Here is a 13146-nt window from a genome sequence, read left to right on the forward strand (position 1 = left end):
TTGCGGATATGCATCTATTGTATCTATAAAAAATAATTTCTTTGATTATAACATATTTTGAATACTATTTATTGTGCCATGAAGTTGTGTCCCCAAATGTGCACGCAACCCTGTTACCAATACCATTTTTGCCTGGCTGATGAAGGGTTAAAATATTATGTCATTACAAACAAGAAATTACATCATCCAATCATTTTCAAAAAACATGGGTAGACCACAGGTGAGTGTCCTCTTGCAATTTTAATATATTTTCAAACTTTTCTGGTTTAGTTGAGTACGTAAAGCTTAACCACGCAACCCTGTTACTCATGTTTTAAGATTAATGTTGAATAATTTCAATTTTTATTTTCTGTATTTGTATAACCACATTGGTCCTTGACCTTGGTAAAATAGCTAAATTTCACAGCTAGCTTCTGTTCATAAGGTAGATGCTATATTAGCATTAATTCGCAACCCTGTTACTCGCAACCCTGTTACTGTAATTAAAAGTAATATGGTTATTATCATAGTTATCAGGGTATTTTTTGTTAACTTTGATATAATTATGATTAAATATGCTGAGTTAAATTATAAAAATGAATTTATTTTTATAATTAAACATTATTTACATATTTTAAATAAATTGCCAGAATGTCTTCTGTTAGTACAGCGTCATTGCAGCATAGTGTGCCACAATACATTCAATTACAGCTGAAAATAAACAAATTTTGGTTATATATTTGTGATTATTTGCAATAGATAGGCCTAATATCAGAATTTCTAATGGATTTCTACAGATAATTGTTATGACTCAATTTGCAACCCTGTTACAAAAACATTTTTATTAAAATAAGGATAAATAATGGTAAGTAATTTGGCTATCACACAAAAAATTACATCTATAGTCCTTAGAACAGCTTATATGATTATATGCTCAATGTATCTGAGCATATTTGAGAATAGATACTGAAATGATAAAAAAAACTGTATGTCACTGTTCAAATTGAAGATTAAGCCTTTGATAGTTAGTCGAATTAACATAATATATATTAACAGTCTTACCTGAAATCATGACTATTCAGTGTAAAATGACTTCCTTTATTCAATGAAAAAGGATTTACTGAAAAATATTTTAAAAATATACTTTTTTCATGCTATTTTGTATTTGTAACAGGGTTGCCTAACTACATGTAGGCTACACAGCAAATAAAACATGAGGTGGAAAAAGTACCGTTGATGCCTGAGCTTGACAAATCATATAATTTAGTAGTTTATTACCTATATTTCTTAAATATTCAACATAAAATGTTAAAATAGATTAGAAATGTTTTTTTTTTTAAGAAGTGTAAATGCCAAAATGTCCTCTAATTCTGGAATGTCCCTATACCCCGCCCCAACTTTTTTTGAAAGGTACTGGTAGGCTATCAAATTCTAAATGAACATTTTCCATGAAATAGTCAAATTTGTCATGTTCAACATTTGATATGTTGTCTGTGTCCTTTTGGTAACTAAATGTGAGTTTACAAGATTTGCAGATTAGGCTATTCTGTTTTTATTCACATTTTTCACAACGTCCTAACTTTTTCTGATTTGGGACAGACAGACAGCGTTGCTACGTAGGCCTAGCCTACAGTCCGATGGCCCACCATCCATTGCCAGGCAGTAGTTGGCTAGCCTATTTAAAGCTCCCACTGAAAATAACAAAATTCTCTTGAATCCGTGTATGGTTCGTTCATTCATTCATTATTCGGTTTTTAAACTATACACTCAGCTATATTTAGAACGAAATTGTGAAATTAACTTCATCAGAGTTTTGTCCATAGTTACAAGAATCGTCGTGCAGGGGGTGACGTGAACCAGCTCAAGAAGAAGACTGCACTACCCTACGTCTACGTCTAGGGCAAATGGTGAGCGATGGCATGTGGGGCTGTCTTGGTCTCATTTGAAATGTCGTCGTAGCCTACAGTAGCTAACCAGTGTATCCTATCTTTGACTGCGAAAGGACAGAGTGGGCACAACGATCATTGTTTACGATAACCTTTGACTGATTGATAGCTGAGTAAACAACAACGTGTGAAGCAGTATCAAGTGAGTGTTAATCATAACGTTATCTATTCGAGGGCATGAGAGCATCAACCGGCAGAACGCACTGTCAGCAGAGTGACCGCCTGTAGATTGTAACTTGTACATAGTATGCCTGTTTCAGGTGTAATATTAAAGGCAACAAAGCATTTCTGGTTTGGGTTTATAGCTTGTAGATAGCTTGCAGTGGAGTATATCATGCTCATCGCGTGCGAGTGAACTGGCGGTCAGATGAGAAAAGGTGGAGTAGGCTCAGACTGCGTTTGGCCGGGTGCCTTAAGGTTTCCGCTTTATCAATATAAACATAGATATTTTCTAGCACTTTACATGTAATATTGGATATTTGTGGCAGAGTTTTGTTGTCACGATATAGCCTAATAGAATTAATTTTGCACGCGCTATTATCTTTGTCTAGAATCCAAATTTATCCTGCCAGAGGCACCGCCCTCTTTTTTTTTATTTATTGCTCAGACGTTGTTGTGGCTAGCCCGTCACTCTGGCCAAAGAACATTAATGCTCGTGATTAAAACTGATTTCTCAACGCCAAAGTGGGGTCGCGTGCTGGTAGGCAAAAATCGTGTTTATTGTCGTATATTTGTGAAAGTGTTTTCCATTTACTCTGCCTGTTGCCCACTGCTGCGCCAGCGTAGTAGCCTAACAATCTCGGTTTGGCGTTCCCATGGATCAGAAGAAAGTCTTCGTGTTGTCTTTCGTGCAAACATAGGCTACGTGTTTCTATGCGTGTCCGTTTTACAGTAAAATAACTGTCCTATCCGTTCCAATATTCAACAATTAATTGGTTTAATAATTAATTGGTTAGCCTACACGTTGTGAATTAAATTTTTAGTTAACTCTCTAAAAACCTCTCAGTTGTGACTCCTCCTCCTACCCTTAATGATTGCAGTTTACTGAAGTTAAATAGTTTTAAAGGCTGCGGTCACCGTAGAAACGGACCCACCAAAGTCTGTTGGTAATTGGTCAACAAAATATCTATAGGCCTATGGTGAGTGCGAGGCAGGCAATTTCTTACATTCTGTATTCAGCTGTTTTAGGTATTCATCTAGATATATCAAGTTTAGGATTGTGATTTAACCCCTTTCAGCGTTTGCCTGATCACTATGTTTATTTGCTAACTGTGATATCGTTCTATGCTTTTCACCTCACAGAAGATGTGGTCTCTGCTGATCTTGTTGGTGGCTGTGCTAAATGTGGGTAAGTAAGCCATTGTCTGTGATTTATGGCTAATGTCTTTCCACTGATTATACTCTAAGCTTAAATATTATGAAATGGATGTATGCTACAATTCTGGGTTGTTGTGATAATGTGTTGGCCTTTTACTATTCTGCCATCTGCTCATTACTGAACAGTTTAGAATAGAGAATAGTGTGTTCCGGTTTGAGTAATGTCTCAATGTGTGCTCTGCAGGCACACAACAATCTTGCTGTTCATAGAACATTCCTAGAACATTCTGAAAGCTCATCAAGTGAAGACCAGGCTTTAGCATCATTTGGGTCAGTCATACTTGTTAGGAACTCCAGTGCTGCATTTTTATCTATGCATCTAGGCTACAACATATGGAAATAATTATGGAACTCTAAGTAAACTCAACTCATTTTAGCCACACAAAACCATTGTAATTACACAGTGAGCAAGAGGAAATGGAGAACATGCTATACAAATTATACTTACACTGGATAGCTCCAGAAAGTGAAGGCATAGTTGCAGGGGCTAAAACTCATGGGTACTCGCATTTATCAGCAACAACACATTTCTCATGTTGAATAGAGGCCAACACAGTCCCTATCTCTCTACTGAATAGCCTATGCTACACAGAGTCCTTTAAGGAACAGAACTACAAAACATCCTTGTTTCTCATACCAAGAGGAATGTTGTTCCATCCACTAGGGAATGTTGGACTTCCTCCTCTTTCAAAGATTATTGTTTCATTCTGGACTTGAAGGGTATTGGCAGAGAGGGTTAAAGCGGAGCTAGTAATCAAGGATCTTTGGTATTGGTATTCCTATCACTGCGTATGGCATGTATTACCAGAAGTGATACAGTAATCGTGATGGACCTCTCTGCCTTCCTCCACAGATTGTTATTACACCACCCGTGAAAAGTTAGGTCATGGTCGTCGACTTACTATTAAGATATCAAAGGAGACGGAAAAGCTTGAGTTCAAACCTGAGGATGGCTCATCTATGGAGACTATATGGAGCCGAGGGCAGCACCGCCCCAGCAAGGGCCGTCTGACAGGAAGCATCTCGAGTACATCTGATCAACGTTGGGAGCTGCAGACAGTAGTGTTTGATGACGAGGGGACTTACAGTCTGAAGGATTACTGGAATAAGGAGACCAAATCTATTCTACTTGATGTCATAAGTGAGTGAGATGGAAGGCAAATTTTTTTATGTAAAGATGGAAGTCAAATTTGTTTACGTAAAATGTTTTTTTGACGGACATGGGTGTCCTTCTCTCTGCCGGTTCTTTCCTGTACAGCTGTGCACAAGAACATTAATCGGGTAGCTGGAGAGGATCTGACTATCGACCTAGAAGGCAGCAACCAACATGAAGCCACCCTGCAGTTCACCGGGGATGCTGGGAACTTCACCCTGGTGCGAGACGGAGCAGATGTGGGGAACGACCTGGCAGACTACGTCGGCCGAGTGAAAATCAGCTCCAGAGGCATCATCGTCAAATCCGTCAACGTATCAGATGTGGGCAGGTACAGGCTGTTTGACAGAAGGGACCGGCTGGTGTCTGTCACCAGAATGATTCTAGTTGGTAAGTTTTCCCTCAGCATCTGCTTCAGATACAGCTCCCTTCTCTTCCCATTGCAAGCTCATTGTTGATCGTATGCCATTTTGAGGTGTTGAAACTCAGGGGCAGGTGCATGCACAGAAACACAAGAATAATATTTCATTTGACTGGGGATCTGTAGACCCACATCCAATCCCTATTATACGTGTTCTTTGGGTAGCTTGTACTGTGTTTCGATATTTTTTTTATAAACACAGGAAAATTCCATTTCAATCAGGGAGAACGGTTGAATTTTGTAAAATCTGAGCTATGCTGAGCTGTGTTGGGGTGGGCTGCAGAGTAATCTGAATAAAGTATCTCTAATGTGTGCTTCGTGATGAGAACATACAGTACTTTTTAAAAATACACATATGAACATTAGCATGAACACCCACAGAGCCATACATGTGAAAGATTTTCCCAATCAAGAATGAATGTGTGGACGTATCCAAACCAACACTTGAAACCTATGGTTGTGATGCTATTCTACATGGCTTTTCATGTCAGTCACACAGCAACATTCTTGATTCTTGGTACTGAGATTCACATGGGACCCCCATGAAACATCTGGTGTCTTGCGTGACAATGGCTATTTTTGGGATTGTAGGTTGTACTGACCAGGCCATATATAATCCACTGACTCTAACCTCTGTCATCCCATAGTGTCTAATAATAGACTGTGACTTGTGAAAGAGACAGCTGAGATGAGATTTAAAACAGTTGTTTAACGATCTCAATCCAAATTAGCTGCTGTCTAATTACTTGGGTCAAATATGAAATGTTCAAATCGACAGAGAAATGAGAGGGATATCCAGATTATTGGGAGGAAGCAGTGTTGGAAGGAAAGAGACATTAGAGTTGGGAGGAAGGCTTCCAACTTCAGCGGTTAGAAGCGTTCTTAAGGTTAGGGGTGTGAGGATTTACACAGGCAACTAGCATGCTAGCTCAGTTTGCCTCCGTTACATGTGTCTCAAGCAAGTATATTTATTACCTGGTTTGGTCCAACAAATATTCAGACTTATCTTATTCAGACTTATTCTAATAGTCTACTATGAAGTGTCCATTAGGCCTATGAAATCTTCAGAAATGTCTTATAACTTCAGGCACAGAGAAAGAAAGAAAGAAAGAAAGAAAACTCATGTAGATTACAGAGGAGGAGAGGAGGGCCAGGCTGAAGCATGTTGCCAAACAGCGCAAGCGGGTCCCTTCACACTTTGGCCTGAGCCAAAAAAAAAGAAATAAAGGTATTTTTGTTAAAATTAGTCATTTAGTAGTTTGTTTTCTTTATAAATCTCTGGTTTTAGGCAAGTTCATACTCCATGGAAGGTATGCACTATTGGCAACAATGTCACTCGCGCTTGTTTTGCTATGAAACGGCCATTTCCCTCTTCGCGCACCCTTCTCACCTTTTTCACCCCTGACCCGTTTTCATGCCTGGTTAAGTATAAGTATAAGTATATATACTCTTTTGATCCCGTGAGGGAAATTTAGTCTCTGCATTTATCCCAATCCGTGAATTAGTGAAACACACTCAGCACACAGTGAAGTGAAGCACACACTAATCCTGGCGCAGTGAGCTGCCTGCAACAACAGCGGTGCTCAAGGGCACTTTAGCCATGCCTACTGGTCAGGGTTCGAACTGGCAAACCTCTGGTTACAAGTCTGAAGCGCTAACCAGTAGGCCACAGCTGCCCAAATGGTTATGGGAGAGGTATGGCCTTATTTGTTTAAAGTAATATATTCATTTACCGGTACTTTTAAATTGCATAATTTAGGCATTTTCTCATAGTCCAAGTTAATGTCCAAATTAATGCGGGCATTCCATGCTACATCACTAAGAGATTGCATGAAAATACAACTTAAATGTCATTATCTTTATAATTGTTGAAAGTGAAATATGCATTCAGATTCAGACTCACAGGAGTTACAGTACAGTACAGTAGTTACAGTTGAAAATTCTATTCTGATATACTCAACCTGTAACCTATACTCAATTTGGACAGTCCAAAAGGAAAAATTGTATTTAATTCAAATGGTCATATTTTTGTTAATTTCTTTTGGTTTGGCATTGAATGCTGGACTTGGTATGCCTATGTCTGCAGTATAGGTATTCATGATACACAATGTAAGAAAAAGTGAAGGGATCATTAGGAATTTTTGTCAGATTTTGGTGAAATGCCATGGAATGACCACAATTCATGGGGAAAAGTAACAGAGGGTCACTTCAGATACATCACCATTGAACTATGAATGTCTCCAGATGTCCGATATTGAATGAATGTTGCTACTGTAGGTGGTTACTGCAGAATGTTGAGCAGTGTCTTGTTTAGATGAATTTACAATAAAAGACATTTGTTAATGGAAATTAAGTACACATGAGGTTATGGGATAAGTGTCTTGATGGGTCTTGGTGGTCTTGTCCCAGCTTCAATCCATAATGGATGCCTCAAAGTCAATACTCATAGTTCCAAATACTGTAGGCAGGGGCGCTGCTAGAAAATTTGGGCCCTATGATAGACAATAATTCTGGGCCCCCCTGATAATATATAGTCTTATCGGTGGCTCTCTGGGGCCCCCCTGTCAGTGCTGGGCCCTTAGAATCGTCCTAACACCCCCCCATCCCCCAGCGGCGCCCCTGACTGTAGGACCCAAGTGGTAATATGATGCCAAATTGTGGACATGCTTGGACGATGCTGCAATTTGAAACTCTAGAAACTGTCACACATGAGTAGATGCTTTCATATGAGCAAAATAATAAAATGTATAATACTTGACCAGATAGTTTATGTGAAGTTTAAGCAGCAGTTGGTAATTAAAAAAAACTAGATATTTATGCCTTGAAGAAAAAGATTTTTCACGCACACTTTTCTTGTTGAGTCATGTATTTCTTTTTTTTCATACTGCATCGGTGTCTCCTACTTCCTGTTTCTCACTGAAATCTCTCTTAATAACATTTCTACCATATCCCCTCTGCCCTTTTTTGCATTTTACATACTCTTTACTCCCTCTGTTCCTTTCTTCTCCCCTCTACAGATGCCCATGAGCACACAGAATCCACAAATCCTCTGCTAGCCTTGCTGCTGTTGTTGGGCATCCCCGCTGGTATTTGCTGCTGCTGCCGTAAAAAGATCTTCCGCAAGAAGGCCACCACCACTGCCACTCACGTGATCCATACCGACGGGCCCCCTCCTGGTGGACCGCCCTCCTACAACACCCCCTCCACGCCTATGATCCCTCCCGGGTCTGGTGGCCAAGTAAGTAGGGAACAACCAATGCGTTTGATAAATTTGTCCTCAGATGCGCAACCTATCAGATGTGTTGTGTATTTGTAGCTCCTAATTTCTGGATCTTATTTTCAGGTTTTTTATCATGGGCCAACACCAGATCCAAATGCGGTAAGAGTTTTACATATGGGATTTCACATGTCTTTTCGTGATATACTAGTGGTCTTTTTCAGTCAGGTTTTTCTGTAATTTCTATGGTTTATCAGTTGAAATGATGTTGTGGTGTGTTGAATGCATGTACAGGGCTATGCCCCAGTCTACCCAGCAGCAGGGGGTCAGATACCACCTCCGCAGAACCCCGGCTATGGTCAGCCCATGCCACCTCCGCAGAACCCTGGCTATGGTCAGCCTGCCATGCCCCCAGGCCCTGTAAGACTGGATTTACCTTTTCATCAACCTATTGGCTTTACCTGTCTTCATCAATTTATTTGTGCATATTTGAACATGCACAAAAACAAACGGTCACACATACACCATACATACACAAACAGCACAAAGGCACTACTGCAGACACTAACACATTGATGCACCAAGGTTCATTGAAGTGAATAAAGTAATGATCCATTCATATTCATTATATGCAAGGTCTATTACATAACAGCAAGAGAGTACAGTAGCTGACAGCATTTCTTTAATTGATTTAACTTGAGACGTTGTCCTGTTAAACCTGTCTCTTGTCTTTTCCTTTTGAAGGGCTTCCAACCAGGCTATGACCCTCAGAATCCAGTATACCCGCCTACTGCAGGACCAGCCGTGCCTCAGTGGAATGGCCCACCACCCAACCAATACAATCCTGCTGCTCCACCCGTAGGTTCCTCAAACCAAACCTCCCTCCCCTCCTCATATTGTGGTTTCCTATTGCTTTCAGCTTGAAACCACACTACCCTCTACTGCATTTGACTCACAGTGCATGTGTGTGCTCTAAGCGATGTTACGCGGTTTCTAAGCTAAAAAATTTTTTGTAACATACAGAAAACATCACCTCACCATTCGCTAGCTGCCTGTGCTCCGAAGACTCAAAAAAACGCGGTCTCTGTAAAAAAAATGTGGTCTCTGTGGACAGGTCAGGCTCCAAAAACGGCAACAAAAACAGCTTGGTCCAACCTGGACCATAAAAACATAACAAACTGTTCCAGCAAATCACTGAGGAGATGCACGTTTAGGGGAGTTTCAATTCCACGGGAGGGAGGGGGAGGGAGTAGCGAGCTAGCTCTCTGTTTTGAACGACAACAGAAGTGACGTTACCCAGCATCGCTTAGAGCACCTTTAAAGTGCTGTTTACTTTTAACATTGCTCTATCATCACTGCCATACAGGGCTGCATAGGGATACTATACATTTGTGTTGTATGTTTTCAGGGCTATGCTCCTGTAGCATACAGTGCTCCTCCACCCACCAATGCAGAGCCATCGAAAGAGGAAATCAAGATGAATGAGATGTCAGCTGCGCACCTTCTTACTCCACCGCAGCCTCAGGTATGCTTCCTGTCTCTCAGGTATGCTTCCTGTCTCTCAGGTATGCTTCCTGTCTCTCAGGTATGCTTCCTGTCTCTCAGGTATGCTTCCTGTCTCTCAGGTATGCTTCCTGTCTCTCGGTTTGCTTTTTTTTTTTTATTCACCTCTGTCTAGATTATCACAGGTTTTCCACGTGGGCTTGCAAAGCTTCTCATGATCTCTTCTGTCTTATACACTATCAAACACACACACACACATGCATGCAAGTCCACACACACACTCACACACTTTCTCTCTTGAATATTTTTCAATTAGGTTGGACAACCCACTGATTCAGCTTCCTCTGTGAACGCTTGGAGCTCATCGGAGCCAACCAAGTTCGAGATCAACGCAGGAACGACCAATTTCCTGTAGTCTCTTGATGGCACATCAGACTGATAACCCAAGCACCCTCCACACTCTTTGATAAAGGGCTCTCCAGGTTGTCTCACTGGAAGAACCTCTAAAGTTGCTACTAGTGGAGCCTTAACAGCGACTTTTTGAAGAGGCCCACTGGTGGAATCTTACCATCTTAGAGTAGGTCATTTTTTCCAAGTTTATTCAGATTTAACCCCTCACCTGTTGAGCAGACCACACCCAAAGTTTTAGGCACGTGTAACAGCATGCAGTTGCCATCTCTTTTTACCTCAAATTTGCACTTTGGTTCCATGTTTCTGTTGGTACCATGTGATGGAGCACATGGGTGCTCTCATACTTGGGACGATTACTTTTGTGGATCTTTGATGCAAACATGCAGTAGTGCTCCCTAGATTCAGCAAATGCTGCCTATTCAACCGCTACACGTGGACCAAAAGCTCAAATCTAGAAAAGGGTTCATGAAGACATCTGGCCTGCTTGGCAGGTGAGAGGTTAATCAAAACAAATTCTATTGTAGTTAAATTTGGAGACTACATGTTTCCAACTTCTACTATTTGGGCTTATCTTTGATCAATTTGCTCATATTGATTTTTTTCGTTAGTTCTTTGCTATAAAGTGGATCATGTAAAAGAGTTCTTACAAGGTTTTCCAAAGGACCCCATACCAGAGGGCCTGAGAAGATCTTTCTACTACCAAGGTTTTTCCTGAGGGTGTAACACCGTTTTCTTTTTTTAATGGGTCAAAGTGGTGGGGTTATCTTTAGCTTTATTCTCGTGAAGTCTTTTATTGTCTCAATTGTCTGTTTTTTAAGTCAATGCATAGAGTAGCTGAAAACCTTGCCTTATTCTATTGAGGACATACCACAGTTTCCGACTCACCTCATATTTGCTTCAGCCAATAAGAGACAAGCCACACTTGTCAACCTCTCAGGACAGATCAAGTGCTTTCAACCAAGCAGTGGGCCTGTTGACAGTTCATTTTATGTATGGTTTCTCATTCATGTTACTAGGACCAATTATACATGATTTTCCCTCCTGAATTGCAATATACATTGTAAAAGTTATATTCGCTTCACAACAGATATAACAGAACAACAGGGTAGATATTTGGATTTTGATTATTATTATTTAACCATGGAAGGGTTTGGAAGAAGGATGGAGGTGCTTGGAAGTGCTTTTCCAGTTTGAAGAAACTTCTTAATCCTGAAGGACTGGAAATTCCTTAAGGATGCATACAATATACATGTGTAATAGTATATACAATTGCATAACAATATCCTTTAGTGTAGAATCTGTGCCTTCATCTGACGATGCCAACAGATGTTTCAGCCTCTAGATTCCCACTAACTTTGCTTTTATGACTGTTGCCCTGCTTAAGAATGTCATCCAGCCCTCGTGGAGAACCCAACAATGATTTATAAACACCTTTGGTTTCCATCAGACCGAAGGTGGCCTGCAACATTAGCCATCCACAGGTGGTGCCTTCTCCACTTCGAACCTGGTCACCCAGGAACTCTAAGCCAGTTATCACAATTCAACTGGAATGAGTGGACTGTTGACTTAAATGGACTATAAAGTAATGGAAATAATGGCACTGCATGTTTTGGAGCAGCTTGGACCGACATCTCCGAACTGCTCAAACCACTGCTGCTGATTACTCCATGCCTCATCTACACATCTCAATGTAAGCTGCGGAGACCGTTGCAGGCCCATAGCAAAGCTAGGATTTTGGAGCCTGGCTTCTGTCTGCTGTCAATCAAGTTTTTAATTGTTACCTTAGGAAATGTCATTCAAAGACAAGGGGAGGGGAAACACTGCCAAGGAATGTCACCCCGCCACCTAGGGATTTCTACACAACAGATGGTTCCAGTTCTATCCTTTGATGGCTTCTCCTAGTGGACTTGCTTGTTGTAATATTGTTATGTATGGTGGTGTTCTATTGGCCTCCCTCCAATTTATAGTGGTCATATTCACAAATATTGCACACAAAAAATTGGTTCATCATCTTAAAGAGGATTTCTGACTGTGCCAACAGCAAAGGTCACGCACAGCAATTAAGCATCAAAGAAGCAGGCTTGATACAACATGTTACATCTGTACTCCATTTTAAGGACTGTCAATTTCCGTCTTCCTTTTGCAAACTGTTCATATTTTTAATGTAACATAGAGGTCAGCAGCTCTGTATGTCATGGTAGACTAGTGAGTCTATAGGTAATTGTGTTATTACTGTAGGCACTGTATCGCTTTGTATGTTTTAAGCCAAGCTGTAACTAGATAATAACTTATGCACATATGAAAACCCTTGCATTTTGTGTCATATCATGAGACATATGGAATGTCATGTAGTGTATTTTTTTTCAGTGAATGCATTCATTGTAATAATGTGTTGTACTGCACATAATATTAAAGAAATACTGAAACCAGAATTTCATGCCATCAGTTTCCCAATGCTAAAATACACTATTTTTACCCTTGGTAAAAATGTCTGTTACTGTGGATAGTTCAGAAATCAAATCCCCAAAATCGTGGTGTTGGTATGGGGTCTGATTTGCCAATCCTACAAGCCATTCTTTTAGGGTTTTTTTTTTTTGTCTTCCCAATGTCAACCATTAACAGTGGTCCACTGTATTAACAGCCTTTTCTTAATTAAACAACAATCTGAGGCTGTCTCCTTTGTAGACAATAATTATGACCGAAGCTAGCGAAGCGGTCATATAGGGATTGTCAAAGTTTTTTTTTTTTTTTTTTTTTTTCGTCATCTATTTCCTGACATTTTGGTCAACGATACCCGGGGCACCGAAACACTGGGGCACATGAAATTTGGTGGGTATGTAGCCCCACTAGACTTTTACGGAAAAATTTCGTTTGGTCCCCGGGGGCCACTCCCCCTCCGCGCTGGGCCCCCGAAACCCAAAAAATTCAGTTTTTCCTAAATAACTACCTGAACCGTGGCACCGAGGATGAAGAAATTTTTATGGTATGTTGGTCTCAAGGGCCCACATCAACCTAGCCCATAATCACTCATTTGTGATTTGCACCCCCCCGGTAAAAAATGAAAATGCAATATAATTCTGCTTTAATCGCCCCTCTCTTCAGTTAAGAAGTTCAGAAATGCACCAAATTTTATGTGTAT

The 13146-nt window shown here is 40.4% G+C and overlaps 1 protein-coding gene across 5 annotated transcripts; it reads left to right on the top strand.

Annotated features, from left to right (window-relative positions):
- Window positions 1-1856: 1856 nt before the first annotated feature.
- Window positions 1857-12439, top strand: LOC143133942 (uncharacterized). Of its 5 annotated transcripts, none has more exons than XM_076293931.1 (10): window positions 1857-2067; window positions 3228-3273; window positions 4156-4443; window positions 4561-4845; window positions 7894-8114; window positions 8220-8255; window positions 8388-8513; window positions 8838-8951; window positions 9502-9618; window positions 9913-12439. In XM_076293931.1, the coding sequence occupies exons 2-10, from the start codon at window positions 3231-3233 to the stop codon at window positions 10009-10011; spliced, it is 1329 nt and encodes a 442-aa protein (XP_076150046.1). In that variant the 5' UTR covers window positions 1857-2067; window positions 3228-3230; the 3' UTR covers window positions 10012-12439. The 5 variants fall into 5 exon arrangements, with proteins under 5 accessions (XP_076150046.1, XP_076150048.1, XP_076150044.1 ...); XM_076293933.1 differs by having other exon boundaries at window positions 1858-2067; window positions 3228-3269; XM_076293929.1 differs by lacking the exon at window positions 1857-2067 and adding an exon at window positions 2353-2625.
- The last annotated feature ends 707 nt before the right edge of the window (window positions 12440-13146 follow it).

Source organism: Alosa pseudoharengus, unplaced genomic scaffold (genome assembly GCF_046254945.1).
Source record: "Alosa pseudoharengus isolate Yale_2024_CS ecotype anadromous, Long Island Sound unplaced genomic scaffold, YU_APseudo_1.1 YU_APseudo_1.1_scf_2, whole genome shotgun sequence".
Lineage (NCBI taxonomy): Eukaryota > Metazoa > Chordata > Actinopteri > Clupeiformes > Clupeidae > Alosa > Alosa pseudoharengus.

Bases quoted from the DNA above. Each gene is read 5' to 3' on its own strand.
- LOC143133942 (XM_076293929.1), top strand. From the start codon at position 2,575: ATGCTCGTGATTAAAACTGATTTCTCAACGCCAAAGTGGGGTCGCGTG. The intron at 2,626-3,227 runs GTAGGCAAAAAT...TTCACCTCACAG, and splicing joins CAAAGTGGGGTCGCGTGCTG to AAGATGTGGTCTCTGCTGAT. The intron at 8,115-8,219 runs GTAAGTAGGGAA...TCTTATTTTCAG, and splicing joins CTCCCGGGTCTGGTGGCCAA to GTTTTTTATCATGGGCCAAC.